Below are 14,591 nucleotides of genomic sequence, written 5' to 3'. Positions count from 1 at the left end.
GCCTTACAGCTGACAAATAAAAGGGAAAATAAAAATAGATGTCTTCTTGTTTCAGGCGTATACCAGATGTCTGTGTCAGAAGCAGCTGTCCCTGGGGAGGAAGTAGGAAGAGTGAAGGCTAAAGACCCAGACATTGGAGAAAATGGCTTAGTCACGTACAATATTGTTGATGGAGACGGCATGGAATTATTTGAAATCACAACAGACTATGAAACACAGGAGGGCGTGGTGAAGCTGAAAAAGGTGAGTCAGAGGGAGGGATCAGATGTATCAGTGGTACGGCCTGCTCTGGCTGGCAATGTTGCAAGAAACAGGGAACTGAAGGTTAAACTGAAGGTTAAACAATGCGAATACGGGCATCTGGGGGCTGACCTGATTTTGCAGTTGTGTTTTGAGCTCTGGGGAAAGAGCAGAACTGTATTCAAGAGGGGCAGCTAGCAAAAGAGAATTATGCTGCCTGCCTGAGATGGCTAGTGAGTTCTTGGCAGTTCTGCCATGGACGGACGGACAGACAGCTAGAAAAATCTAGATAATGGAGAAGCAGCCCAGAGCATGAATGGAGATCCCCCTGGGCCTCTGCCAAACTGAGTCTGTGAACATAGGCTGCTCAGAACTCTCCCTCTCTCCAACATTCAAGTTCCAGTATATTGCTGGGATCGTCTCTCAAAATTGAACCCAAGAACTGTTCTTAACAATGTGTATTTGGGATAAATTCATTACAGTGGGGAGTTTCTTGTGGTTTTTTTTTTTTTTCCTTGCTTTGTTTTTAAAATCTAACATTATCTCAGTACTAAATATTGACCAGAGAAAGCCCAAGCCTCTTCCAAACCTTCTCTCTTTACTTTTCACAAAAATCATCAAAAGTAGATAGCGTGATCCCTATGGACAATGAAACCTCAATGTAATTATGAGGAGATTGGGACTGAGACAGATTAAATAACTTGACCCTGTCATAGTCACACAGCTAGCAATTCACAGACGGGGAATCCAGACCTAGATAGAGTATTCTTAAAAAACTTCCCTCTCAAGACATTTTAGAAACAGCTGGGCCAGAAAGGGCTTATAAAGGGGCGCCAGATGGGATTTTCTGAAGTGAAGAAACAGCTACAATGTATTCTAAGATGACCCCCACCCCCGACTTAGCACTTGAGAAATCAACATCTCTCCATCATCAAAGTGGATGGAGCATTAAATCTGAATTGGATGATCGGATTACCTTGGTTTTAATCAAGCATTCATTTTCAACTTGGTTTTGTAGCATGAATATTAAGCTCCTCGGTGTGATGGAAAAGGTAGGACTGCAACACTGAAAAAACTAATTTGAAGACTTAATAGAGGCCAATAGCTGGGGAGAAAGCAAGGGTGGGGCTGGGGAAATTCCTAGGAGGAATCCTTCCGTGAAGGGTCAGCAGGAAGAGATGTGCCCCAGGACGCTGACCTGCCCCAGCCTTTGAAGGCGTTGTTGGGTTTGGGAGAAATACGATGGGACTTAGAACAGAGAGAAGGTAGGGGTGACTTCGTTGTAAAAGGACGTGGAATTGGGGTGAGCTCTGGATACCCGGGAAAGTCAACATTAATGATGATGCATGGTGTGGCCATGGAACCATCAGCCACAGGGGCTGGTTCCTCTGGGTGTAGAGAGCTGTCAACCTAGCACCTTAATTAATATTATTGTCCCTCATGCTCGACACTCATATATGAGCACTGACATCAGCGATTTCTGCCTCCCATCCTTTGCTGTTCAAGTAATTAGGTGGTTGGTTGTCACCTGTTTTCAGTGTATTTAGGGCGTAAACACACAATGTGTCTCTAAAACTCTGCAGCATTTAAATCACCACATGGAGCTCACACATCGCAAATGAGCTCTCTGTGGAAGATTAATTTGTAGATTTCCCCCCAATTCAGTGTGTTCATTCCAAGCAAAGGGATAACATTGTATAAAGTACTGCTGTTTAGGTTTAAAACAGAGTAAGATGTTATTTCATTTCTTAAACTTATAGCACAAAGTTCCAAATGTCCATTAGAAGAAAAAAATTGAGGTGAATTTAATAGAATAAAATGATGGGTCCTTGAGGAAGTCATTATGTGTGACTTAGTAATATTAAAGGGTATGGAGAGATAGTGGACATATTGGTATCTTTCAAAAATATTCTTTGGTATAGTTTTTTTTCACTCTCTTCTTGATTTATTAACCCATTTTTCTACTAGGAGTTACTGAGTTGTTATTTATCAGGCAGGCCCATTGTGAGAGGCTGGACATCGAAAGTTGAAGAGAGTCCCAGCCACAGAGAGATCACAATTTAACAGGACAGTGAAGTGGAATGCCGATTAAGCAGAGTGGTTTTCTCAGCCACAGCACTAACAACATTCCAGGACAGATCATTTTTCTTGCAGGGGGCTGTTCCATGCATTACACAATGTGTAGCAGATTCCCCAGGCGCTCCTCAGTAGACGCCAGTAGCACAACCCGCCTCCCCCACTCCACCCCACCAATCATGATAACAGAAAATTGCTTGACACACTGCCTAATGAAGCCCGGGGTAAGTTAGAGTAAAATCACTCCCCAGTTGAGAACCAACTAGAATAAAGTGTGATGAGACCTATGAATACACATGAATGATGTCTTACAGGGGCCCTTCTTGAATTGAGTCTCGATAGATGAGTAGGCATTTACCAGATAGATAAGGAGAGGGCGGGCAGAAAAGAAGAGCTCATGAAGGACTCTGGAATCATACCACTGGAAACAGGACAGGTTTAAGAAACTCAAGGAAGTTCAATCTTGAGGGTTTTGAGATGGATACAGTGGGACCAGTTGAAAAACTGTTGCTGAGATTCAAGGAAGAAATGACAAAGAACTGAAGAAGGCAGAAGAGGGGAAGATGAAGAATTCAAGAGATAGGAGGTAGAGCCATTCGTTTATTAAATAAAGAGCTGAGGAAGCAACCAATATTAGAGCACTGACCCTGTGCTAGACCCAGGAAGTGTCAAGGGTATAGTGGTGCGTAAGAGAGAGGATGCTATCGGGATATCGACAACCTCTGTGTCGTGAGCTGAAGAAGAGCCAATGAAAACTAAAGACGAAACTTATCGCTGGCATTGTAGACCCCTGGAGGAAAATCCCATCTGTGCACCGCAACACCCTTGACCGAGTGGGACTCTTATTTATCACAGAGATATCCTGGCACTGTTTCTGAGTTATTTACTTTCAACCAAATAAACTCCCTGTAAAACAGCATGAGATCAGCATTAGAAAACATTTTAAATATTCTCTGTTTTAATAAAGTCATTTTTATGTCTAATTATTTCTTTATATTCCTGCCCACATATATATTAATGTGGATATATAACATTTAACACAGTTGCAATCGTAGGGTGATCTGATTTGTTAACTTAATGTCACATCATAAACATTTTACATGCTGTTATATAATATACATAATCATTTTTAATGACTACATAACATCCCATCCTATTGATGGACCATTATTTCCTTAATAAAATCTCACAGTTGGATTTGGTGGTTCATGTGTACATTTCCCTGATTAGATACCACCCTCTACTATATCTAACAAACATCGTGCATTTTTGAATATTGCTTGTTCTGGTATATTCCTGACTTCATCCCTCAGGGAGAATTTTCAGAGGTGGGATTCGTTACCAAGGGGGTGTGAAGATGTTTATGGCTTGTGTTGCCTCATTTAGGTTTTATTCAACTACTCATAACATGGATATAAATGTTCACATGGTAAAAGACCGTGAATCTTTTTTGGAAGGAGGCAGGGAATATGTTTGAGGTTAAGTGTTTAAATGTTACCCATGTACCCTACTTCTCATTTTCTCAGAGTGATCGCTTGGTACAGTCATCCCTGGGCATTGGGTAGGCAAAGATTAGTGACAATCAGCGAGGCTCGGGAGAGTTCTTTGGGGTGCTTCCTACCTTAGGGGGTGGAAGGTGAGGGGCCACAGAGGGGAGCTCGTGGACCACACTAATTGTCTGGGAGAGTGGAGAAGGACTTTACAAGGCAGTGAGGCTTGAGCAACCACAAGAAAACTTAGTAAAACCTCCCCAAAGTAGAAAAGGGCATTTCAGACAAATGTTCACAAAGAATTGGGGTGTTTTGCTCGGGATCTGAAAAGCACTGGACTAGCCGTGCTATCACAGGGCTTTCCGTTGGGCACGTGGCTCTGGACACATGCCTCAGCCAAGGTCAGAAGGTTGTTTTCTAGGAATGTTCAGGATAGCTGAGATTAGAAATTCTCTACTTACCAGGTCTCAGAATTAGATAGTTCCGTTTTTTAAAATTTTATCTAATAATTCAGATTTTGGAGAAACTTCAATCTCGTACCTTCAGCCTATAAAGATCATTCCTTCCTGCTGCTTAGTAATTTCTGCTGAATTCCAGAATGGGGGAGCAGCTGGGGACCGATTTTGCATCAGGAAAAGGGAGTGTTCCCCGACTCTGGGGAACACAAGGGTGAGAGGGTGATGGAAACTGTCAAGGACAGTGAATGTGTTTAACCTTCCGAGAACTGAAGTCATCCTGCCTTTGGAGTTTTGTAGAATTAGGTCAGGACTGAATGCTAGGGTTGCATGTCCATTCAACCTCGTGTTTGCCAGGCAGATGACTGCGACGTGGCAGGCAGATGCTTGCCTTGAAAGACCGAGTCTTTCCAAACATTTGGTAATTCAGCATCATCCAGGGTGCTAATTAGAAATTTCTGTTTCCTGGGCACGAAGACTTGTTTCTCTGCCACAGTGTTACTTCTAACCCTTTGCCCATTGATCCACGGCGCCTCTTCTTGTTCAGAATTCGGGAGTGTTTACCATCTATTTCCCGTAACTGTGGCCATCCATTGGTACCTCCCATTTTTTCACATCTGTGTAAACTCTGTGTCATTTATAATTCTTTTTCTTTCAATGTTTTTTTTACGTATTATACATTCTTATAACAAGCATATTCTCATTTCCCTATTTCTTGCTATAAATAGAGGGTACCCTAGAAATGAACACAGTCAAAACAAAATAATGTCATTCTAGTCCAAGTAGTGAGTTATAGCACAGCCTCACAAAAGGGAGGTTAAGAAGCATAACAGATATGTTAAAAATCAGCACCATACTGAGATATTCTTGATGTGTTCAGAATTGGAAGAATTGGAAAAGGAATAATTGTGTCAATAAGTAAGTTAATGGGATTCAACAAACCCACCCATGAAAATTATTCATTAACCACCTGAAATCATCTTAATGGGCCACTGCAGGTCAGGGTCTCAGACTTTGGAAACTTTAAAAATGAGGCTGTCAACATGACTAAGCCAAATGTGTGCACATGTGGAGGCGAATAGTCATCTAATAAGACACCTCTGGCTGAAATTAAGGGGCTATTTTTATTACCAAGATACTCTATACTTCACAGAATAATCTATACCATCTATTTTTGTAGTGTTTTAATTCCTTCTCTTCCTTGGGTGATTTTTAGGGGCAGCCTTAGTGTTGTTATATACAAGGAGGTTCGTTTCAGGTCCTGAGGTCCTTCTATGTCTGCCAAGCTCCTAGAATTACCCATTAAGCATATCCCAAGTTTCAGCAATTTATTTGCTTGATTTTATGACCGAACAGCTCAGGTAATTGGATATTGAATACACACTCCTTTTCTCACTTTGAGGCACTACATTCTCTGCCCTGAAAAACAATCAGGTCTTTCTCTCATTTTTTCTTTCAAGGAATTGGTTGTCACTCTTCCCTTCCTTCTTGTCAGCCCGTAGATTTTGAGACCAAAAGAGCATACAGCTTGAAGGTAGAGGCAGCCAACGTGCACATCGACCCGAAGTTCATCAGCAACGGGCCTTTCAAGGACACTGTGACCGTCAAGATCGCAGTGGAAGACGCTGATGAGCCCCCCATGTTCTTGGCCCCGAGTTACGTCCATGAAGTCCAAGAAAATGCAGCCGCTGGCACCGTGGTTGGGAGAGTTCATGCCAAAGACCCCGATGCTGCCAACAGCCCGATAAGGTATGGGGAGATTTACTTTAAAAGCCTGGATGAGGAATTGTACAGGCAGGAGGTTTGAGGAAAGCCTTGCAGGAATCAGAAACCACCTCCTTCAGTTTCAAAGGGGCCCAAGATAATAGGTCCAATGCAGTGCAAACAAGATTAAGATTTAGAAGGCATAAGTCTACTTCACCGCTGCCTCTCACTTTTCGGACAGGCTTGTTTATGCTACCTAATGCCTCCCTGGAGCAGACTTCCCAGCTGGGTAACCCTTTGTGCCTCAGGGAGCCATGGCAAAGTAGAAATACGACTTGTAAAATAAGTATAGTAATTATAACTTATTGAACACCTTCCAATGCTCAGGTTGCTCTACTGCGTGTGCAGACACATGATCTAATTTATCCCTTCTGCTCTGTTTTTTTAATGGGAATTGTTAGCCTTAAGTGGAAAGGAAATTGGGGTGCTGTGAGGCAGTGGCTTAGCCAGTGAACAGGAGGCTAGAAAGCAAGCTCTGTCCAGCTACTGCTGAGCACTTTGAAGAAGAAACAAAGGGCCCAGCACATTTAGGGCGCTTTATTTATTATGGACACTGTTTGGGGGACTTAGCAAAGCAAGCTAGAAAATAGATTTAAGATGCTGCCTCCCCAAACGCCGTCCCAACCTGAGTTAATGAGGCTGATGAGGAAGATGATGAAGCAACTAAGGAGACCTGAGTTGCATTCAGGACACTTACGGGGCAGAAACTTCCAGTTGCTGATACCTGTCCCGGACTGGATTCTAGCAGACCTCGCTTGCTCTTTCCAAGGCCGTGTCCCCAGTTCCCCTCTTTCCAAGGCCATGTCCCCAGTTCCCTTCTTGCCTGATTCCTTTCTCTACCTCCTCATGATATCCCTGCCTCCAGGCTCCTCCGACATTTCCATCATCAATTCTGTAGTCAGAGTGATGGGTTTAAAGCAGCCAAACACCACCTCATACTCAGTTAAAAGGCAGCAAACCAAGTGTGATTGAGTCCCCCATTGCCCCCTCCCCCCAAGATAATGGGAGCTTCTCTTAGCCTAAAGCTGTTGTCCCAGCCCCTCCACTCAGCTGCCCCTGGGCCCTGCTCGCCTCTGTCTTCCCATCTGTCTTCCTCTCCTTTCTCAGTTGCAGTGAGACTGGGCTACTTTCTGTCCTCTGAAGTACAACTGGTTGCTTCCTAGTTCTGGACCTTGACTAGTCCCTCCTCCTGGTTCTTTGTCCCCCTTTCTTCCCACTTTGCTTCCTTGGCACTTAGATGTCACCTCCCACTTCACAGCTCTCACCCACAGTACATCACAGTGACACCCCAGTTTATGCGTTGTCCTTGGCACATTTCCAAAGGACCAGGGATGTGTCTGTCTAGTTCAGGGGTTGATAAGGTACAGCCTTCAGACAACTGCAGCTGCCATCTGCGTTTTTAAGTAGCCTCTGTCCTGTTTTCCAAAAGGACTGGACCTTGAAGAGAGAGCTGCACCCCCATGTTCACTGCAGCTTTATTCACAATAGCCAAGATATGGAAACAAGCTGATGAATGGATAAGTAAAGATGGTACATATATACTGTGGACTATTACTCAGCTGTAAAAAAGGAAATCCTGCCATTTGTGATAACATGAATGAGTTTGGAGAAAATTATGCTAAGTGAAACAAGAGAAACAAATACAGCATTAAATTACTTATATGTGTAACCTAAAAAAATCAAAGGATGAAACAAAATAGGATAGAGGCTAGAGGGTAAGGATAAGAGGGAGTAAGGATCTTGGCCATAGGGTACAACTTTCAGTTGTAAGATGAATAAGTTCTGGAGATCTAGTCTACAACATGGTAGCTATATATAATAATAATAATAATTTGCTAAGAGAATAGATCTTAAGTGTTCTCAACACACACACACACACACACACACACCCAAAGATGGTAACTCTGTGAGGTGATGAACTTGTTAATTTCCCTGACCATGGTAATCATTTACACAAGGTATACCATGTTGTACACATTAAATATATGTATTTATTTGTCAATTTACCTCAAAAAGGCTGGAAAGAAGAAGTAAATGGACCCGAATATGAAAAAAATATTGTCGTGAACAATAGATTTTCCTGTTTATGCCAAAGAAGATGCTGAGAGAGCAGAAGGAGGTTCCACACGTACACGTTTCCTTGCCGTTAACTCCTTGACCATTGGGCCTTCTGGGAGAAAGGAAGAGGGTTATACTTTATGGAGCATCTTCTTGGTCCAACATGTTGCACGAAGTTGAAGTTAATACTCAGTCACCTTTTGAGGCTATAATTGCTTTAGGATTTAATAAATGGAAATACTGGGGCTCAGAGGGATGATATGAATTCCTCAAAGTCATGTGGCCAGTCAGTACCGGAGATGGGATTTTAGTCCACATCTAACTTGAGTCTATTTTGAGCTTTTTATTCTAGCCAAGCTGCCACTAATGAAAAGATTTCCCGAAAAGTTTGGAGTACTGAGTTCTCTGTGCAGGAAGATGCATTACCGAATGACTGAGGGTCATTGTAACACCTTTAAACTACTCAAAGATATTCATGGTGTGAATTTTAAATGACTTAGCTTTGGTCTAGAACATCGAGGTGCATTAGCGACTTTTGAGAAGAATGATGATGAAAAACACAAGGAGCGGCTGCTGATTTCCTACGCTCCTCACTGTCTCTGAGGGGCCACTTCTGCGATTGGTTATTTGGGTCACGTTTTCAATGGTAGCTGTTTCATGCCCGCAGGCAATTTCCACACCCGTAATTATCTAAGGATGCCCAGTGAACCAACTCTTTTGAACCAAATCCCTTTACCCACTTGGGTCTCTTTTTGTGCACTGGGTCTCCTGTCCTCATTACCTACTTTCCTAATTGCTTATCTTCACCTCCAGTGAATTTGTGTTCTTGGACATATAGGTACGGCCTTAGAGTCTCACCCAAACTCTTACATACCTTTTTCTTCTCTCAGACTCTGTAGCATTAGACAGGCTTTTGTTCACCGCTGCCTTCCTGAACTATTCTCTCTCAGCTTCCTTGGCAGTAAGCACACGTGTCTCCGACAGCACCACGCCTGGTGTCTCCACTACTCGCTGATCTCTGCCCGTTGCTGCGACTCAGCCTCTTGACTCTGGACTTTCTCTCTCTCTGTCCACCTACCTATAGAGGTGTCCCCCATGCCGCCATTGAACTGAGTCAGTGCCCCGGATCCTCTGCCTCCAGGCTGATCTTCTCCCCGATGTAATTCTGTACTTCCTATACTGTGTGCTCTGCGTTTTCACTCATTTGCTTTCTTTTCATACTGGCTCACTCACTCATCAAAACAGAAGTCTGAGCTCATACTTACTGTAACATACTTAAAGAAAAGCCTGACTCCTCTGACTCAAACCAGGGAGAGAGGTGAATCTTTGCTCCCTTTGCATTTAGAGCTCCCCCTCATTGAATCACATTCTCTTCTTCCTGCTAAGTTGACTTTGTTTTGTGTTCCCCTATGTCTCTCTCTCTCTGACTCTCAGGCTAGGAACACTCTAGGACTCTCCCAGCCTCCCCCAAATATCAAACATCATTGAGTCCTCTACGTTCTCTCTCCATCACAACAGCTTCGATTCCCTCTGTCACTCCCACATGGGTCTCCCTTCTCACCTCATTCATTAAACACTGGATCAGATCCTTATGTGTCCTCTCTCCCTTCCTCTACGCTTTCTTGCCCTGGCTGTCTTGCTCACCCTTCCTTACTTGTCTGCCTGATAACGTGATTCTGTTTATTTGTTCCCCTGATCAAAAGCCTTCCGCGAGTTTTCACTGGCTGTAGAATGAAGGTCACACTCTGTAGATTGGCATTTGAGAGCTTCCAGGATCTATCCACAGTGTGTAACGGTGGCAGTAACAGCAACATGAAGGGCAGCTGCTCTTGGCTGGACTGCTGGCCACGTGTGAGGCACTAGATTGTATATTTAAACATCTATTATGTCATGTGATTTCACAAACAACCCAAAGTTAGGTACTATTCATATTCCAGTTAAAAAGGATAAATAAACTCATATTCAAAGAACTCAAATGGGTTTTCCAATATCACTCAGCTTATATGCAGTGGAGCATGAACTTGCACCTAAGACTTTACAAAACCAAGTCACTTCTATAGAATAATGCTTTGAATTATTAAATTTCTTCCTTTGAGTGTGTCTTATCATGTTAACTAGATAGTAAACTTCCTGGGGCAAGACCAAAAGCCTTCTATTACTTTTGCTTCCTTTTCACATGGGGCTTTCTGCTGAGGGCTCAGTGACTGATCCCCTACTGACATTTACAAGACCTGTGATGGTTTATCTCCAGTTTCCCCACTGGGGAAGGGGACTGGTCATTCCATTCCCATGGGGAGCTGTAAATTCAAATGGTAGCCTGGGTGAGCTCACATTTTGCAAACTGTGAAGTGCTGCTCCATGCACACGGTCCCTCTTCTAAAAGAACAGGATCTGGAATTGGAAGGTCTGGGTTCTAGTATTAGCTTCCCCGGAAGCTAAAACATAGACCATTTGCAAATCCCAAATTTGTAAGTTGAAGATATTAAACCCTATGACATCCATGGGCTTTGCTACCTCTAATATTTGGTTTTACCACCCTTGATGAACACCTTCAGGTGTATGTACTGTGTAAACTTTAGGATAACACAGCTAAGGCGGGGAGAACAGGAAAACCACCCAATTATGAAGCCCAGCATGCTACCTGCATTAACATAACCATCCTTGCTGGTCTTCCTTTTGTTCTCAGTGGTGGAGTGAAAAGGAAAGGGGCTTTAGAGTTCTACAGACTCCTGAAAGCGAGGACTCGACTACTTACAGCTGTGCATGTCCTGGGACAGTCACTTTACCTCTCATCTCAGTGATGGCCATTCCTCTTGCCCCATCTCCCACCTCATCTTGCCATAAATAAGCTCCAGTAACACTTTGGGAATTATTTTGTCTTTTGATTGAAAAAAAGCACATTTTCTAGTGGACAGAAGGAGTAAAACATTTAAGCTATGCTTTTAGGCACAGCCTGGAGTCATTAAAGTGTGGGGAGAATGCTCTGCACATGAATGGCCAAGCCTGCTTTGCACATTTTGCCCTGGAATCAGAATCAAGCTACCTGAGAACCCCTAAAACTAAGTATATAAACTAAATACATTCCTTCAAAATGTAGTTAGCATTTTTCTTCAAATAAGGAGAAAACTGTTTAGGACCATAAATGATCCTTGATGATAAACTTAGATAAATTTGAAACTATGGAATATCTCATAGGCAAAAATCTGGCCAAGATCTGATACAGTTATGATGTTCTGAGTAGTTTGGGAGCAAGGCAAAGCAACTTCCCAAATGCAGTTTCATAAATATTCAGATGGTGGGTGATTGTAGTAAATATGGAGAAATATGCAACATGTTATTATGCTTCTCAATCAAATATGCTAAACAGCCCTTTCATTCATTGTGCTGAATAAAGAATTCCAATGTGGCAAAATGATTTCTAGAAAAGATTCATGTACAGGGTTTGAAAAGTAAATTTCATTAAAAAGAAAACCTAGCTCAAGGAACTCATTGAAAAAGTTGCTCTTAAGTATAGCATGGGGAAAATATCTAAATATTAAGTGGCTTGGAATGTCTCCTCTAATTGCCTCATTTGCATTCTGCTTAGGTATTCAATTGATCGTCATACTGACCTGGACAGGTTTTTCACTATCAATCCAGAGGATGGTTTTATTAAAACTACAAAACCTTTGGATAGAGAGGAAACTGCCTGGCTCAACATATCCGTTTTTGCAGCAGAAATCCGTAAGTATTCTCCTAAGAGTTTTGATTCTGTTTTACCAAATATTATTCCTTCAGACTATATATTCTGGAAAGTGACAGATAGCTGAAATAGAGTAAATTTTATGTCTCAAACATGTTTTTCAATCTTTAAAAATTTGTTTTTGGTTGTCTATTTAGGAAGTCATGTAAGTAAAAACATAGAGCTGTTTCTGTTTTCTGTGGCAGAACTGGGTACAGACTTGGCAAGTGAGCTGAGAGTCCTCAGCACCTTGAAACTCATAACGATCACCAGAGGATTTCCCACATTATCCTGTCACTCAGTTCTGTTTAAACCCAGAGCCGGGATCTGTAGGCTCTTGTCTACCTGTAGACCAGTGGTTCTTGACCTTGATCATGCATTGGAATGTCATGGAGGGCTTGCTATAACAAGGATTTCTGGATCTCATTCCCGGAGCCTGTGACTCACTACATCTGGGGTGGGGCCTGAGCATTTTCACTTCCAACAAGTTCCCAGGTGGTTTTGCTGCTGCTCTGGGAAACCCCGGTTGGGGAACCACTGCTGTGGACTAAACGCAGGGGTGCCAGGCTCTAGTATCAGCATTTGGAATATAACCTCAGCATCAGAGGTGGCAGAAATGGAAAAGTGGTTTAGTTCTCAGAGGTCTAACATTGACCTCTGCATCCTTCAGGCCTCAGGTGGCTTTTGTGCCAACATGCCTTTCCCTACACTCCCTGAAGGAGTGGTTGGAGCTTACTGTTTCCTAAGAGTAACCTGGGACCCGTGCAGAGTCCTCCCTGGCACTGCCTGAATTCTCTCTTTCCAGACAACCGGCATCAGGAAGCCAAAGTCCCAGTGTCCATCAGGGTCCTTGACGTCAATGATAATGCTCCCAAGTTTGCCGCCCCATATGAAGGCTTCATCTGTGAGAGCGACCAGACCAAGCCGCTTTCTAACCAGGTAATGATGCATCTCCCATCCCCAGGCTGTGAGCAAGGCATTTGGAAATGACTTTGGTTTTGAGAGCATCACCTGGAGATACCTCCCACTGCCCAAGAAAGCTTCAGAGCCCTAGTTCATGTCCGGAACTATGTCCTCTAATTCAAATCAGGTTTCTCAGTCAGTCAGGAATTTTTAAATAAATGATGTGCCAATGTCAGCATGATTTATTTATGGGCCACCTTTCTCTTTCAGCCAATTGTTACAATTAGTGCAGATGACAAGGATGACACAGCCAATGGACCAAGATTTATCTTCAGTCTACCCCCTGAAATCATTCACAATCCAAATTTCACAGTCAGAGACAACAGAGGTTTGTACCAAGGTTCCTATGCATTCAGGGACACAGAAATGGGAAGTAAATGGCGCGTATATTGCAGAGCACAAGTATTTTTCCTAATCTTAATAATGCCTTTCTGTTGAAGAGCAAACAAGAAATAATAATGCAGCCTTTATTTTGAGGCACGGGCTCATTTAGCGCATCTGGATAAGTGAGTCTCAGTTCATTTTACTTTTCGTTGTCGTTGGCTTTGATATTCATGGAGCAGTGGGACACCGAGTGGGGAAGCCTATAGGGTCATATGCAAACGACTTCATTTATCTTTTTTTTTTAAGAGGTTGATGAACCCTTGGGGGATAGTTGGGCTTTATGAATATTGATATCAAGTAGAGCATTAAAAGAGATTAGTTCAACTTTGTAAGGCAATAAAAATTTCCAGCTGGACTCTTCCTCCACGGCTCAGTGTGAGTGCAGCGTGGTTAGGTACAGAGCTGGACACCCGAGGGCGACTGCAGACTGTTTGCCCGAAGGGCTCGGACAAAGCATTGCGTGGCCACTGGAAACATGGGGAAAACAAAATGCTTTCTGACTCCCATTGCAGATTCTTCGCACTGTATTTGTTGCATAGATCCAAACTGATGCAGCCCCTTGACAAAGGTGGTGGCAGAGAGAGGATCAAAATACAAGTGTTTTGACTCCAGGCCAGGCTGTTTTGGTCTGCAGCTGTCCCTAGAGACCTGTGACAACACAGGTCTGTAAAAAGAGGCTGACAAATGCCATCACTTGACATAAGAATAAAAGGTGGTCCTCCTGGGTGCATATGTTTTCATCAGCCATATGCCAGCTATGTGCTAGGCTATAGGTTGATTGCTTTCTCCGTGACTCAGAGCAGACTTATGGGATCTTAACTTACTCTAACAAGGGATATTACTTTCCTCATCACCATTATCGCTATTACCAACATCATAAATGCCAGCAGCTATGTTTCAAACACCATGCCAAGATTCTTCCCATACTCTACCCATTTAATTCTCTCATCCTTCCCATTTTGAAGATGAGGAAAATGAGGCACAGAATTATCAAGAAACTGGTTGAAAGTCAATCAGCTACAAAAGGTGACGGAGTTAAGAAGTAGTTTGGTAGTTACAAAAGAGTCCCAGGAAAGTAAAGTAAAGCACAGGCAAGACAGTCAACAATGTCATAATAACTATGCAGCCAGGCAGGTACTGGAAGTATCAGAGGCAACACTTTGTAAAGTATATGATTGTCTAACCACTGTGTTGTCTGTACACTTGAAATTAATGCAAAATAATATTGAACATAAACAGTAATTGAAAAACAAAAAGTATAAGAAGTTGGTTACATAGGAGTTGGATCTAGGTTTTAGACCCAGGCACTCAGAGACTAGAGGTTATAGCATGAACCATTGGGTTGATTATTGAAGCAGGGGAGTATTCCCCACACCCCTTGGATTTGAAGGGGCCTGACCTGACCTACTTTATTTTTACTTCCTGTACTGATTTAAACAT

General features: G+C 42.8%; 1 protein-coding gene across 3 annotated transcripts in view; it reads left to right on the top strand.

Moving 5' to 3' along the window:
* CDH11 (cadherin 11) overlaps window positions 1-14,591 on the top strand; it is a 142,563-nt gene that overhangs the window by 108,173 nt on the left and 19,799 nt on the right. For all 3 annotated transcript variants that reach the window (XM_090261229.1, XM_090261230.1, XM_090261231.1), the window contains 5 exons: window positions 56-243; window positions 5,757-6,010; window positions 11,670-11,806; window positions 12,610-12,743; window positions 12,978-13,095. In XM_090261229.1, coding sequence (XP_090117355.1) covers window positions 56-243; window positions 5,757-6,010; window positions 11,670-11,806; window positions 12,610-12,743; window positions 12,978-13,095 — 831 coding nt within the window. The remainder of the gene's footprint in view (window positions 1-55; window positions 244-5,756; window positions 6,011-11,669; window positions 11,807-12,609; window positions 12,744-12,977; window positions 13,096-14,591) is intronic.

The sequence above is a fragment of the Furipterus horrens genome, unplaced genomic scaffold (assembly GCF_987537825.1).
Source record: "Furipterus horrens unplaced genomic scaffold, mFurHor1.1.pri manual_scaffold_13, whole genome shotgun sequence".
In the NCBI taxonomy this organism is placed as follows: domain Eukaryota; kingdom Metazoa; phylum Chordata; class Mammalia; order Chiroptera; family Furipteridae; genus Furipterus; species Furipterus horrens.
The sequence above is the reverse complement of the archived record's forward strand: the minus strand, read 5'-3'. Positions and strand labels throughout refer to the sequence as shown.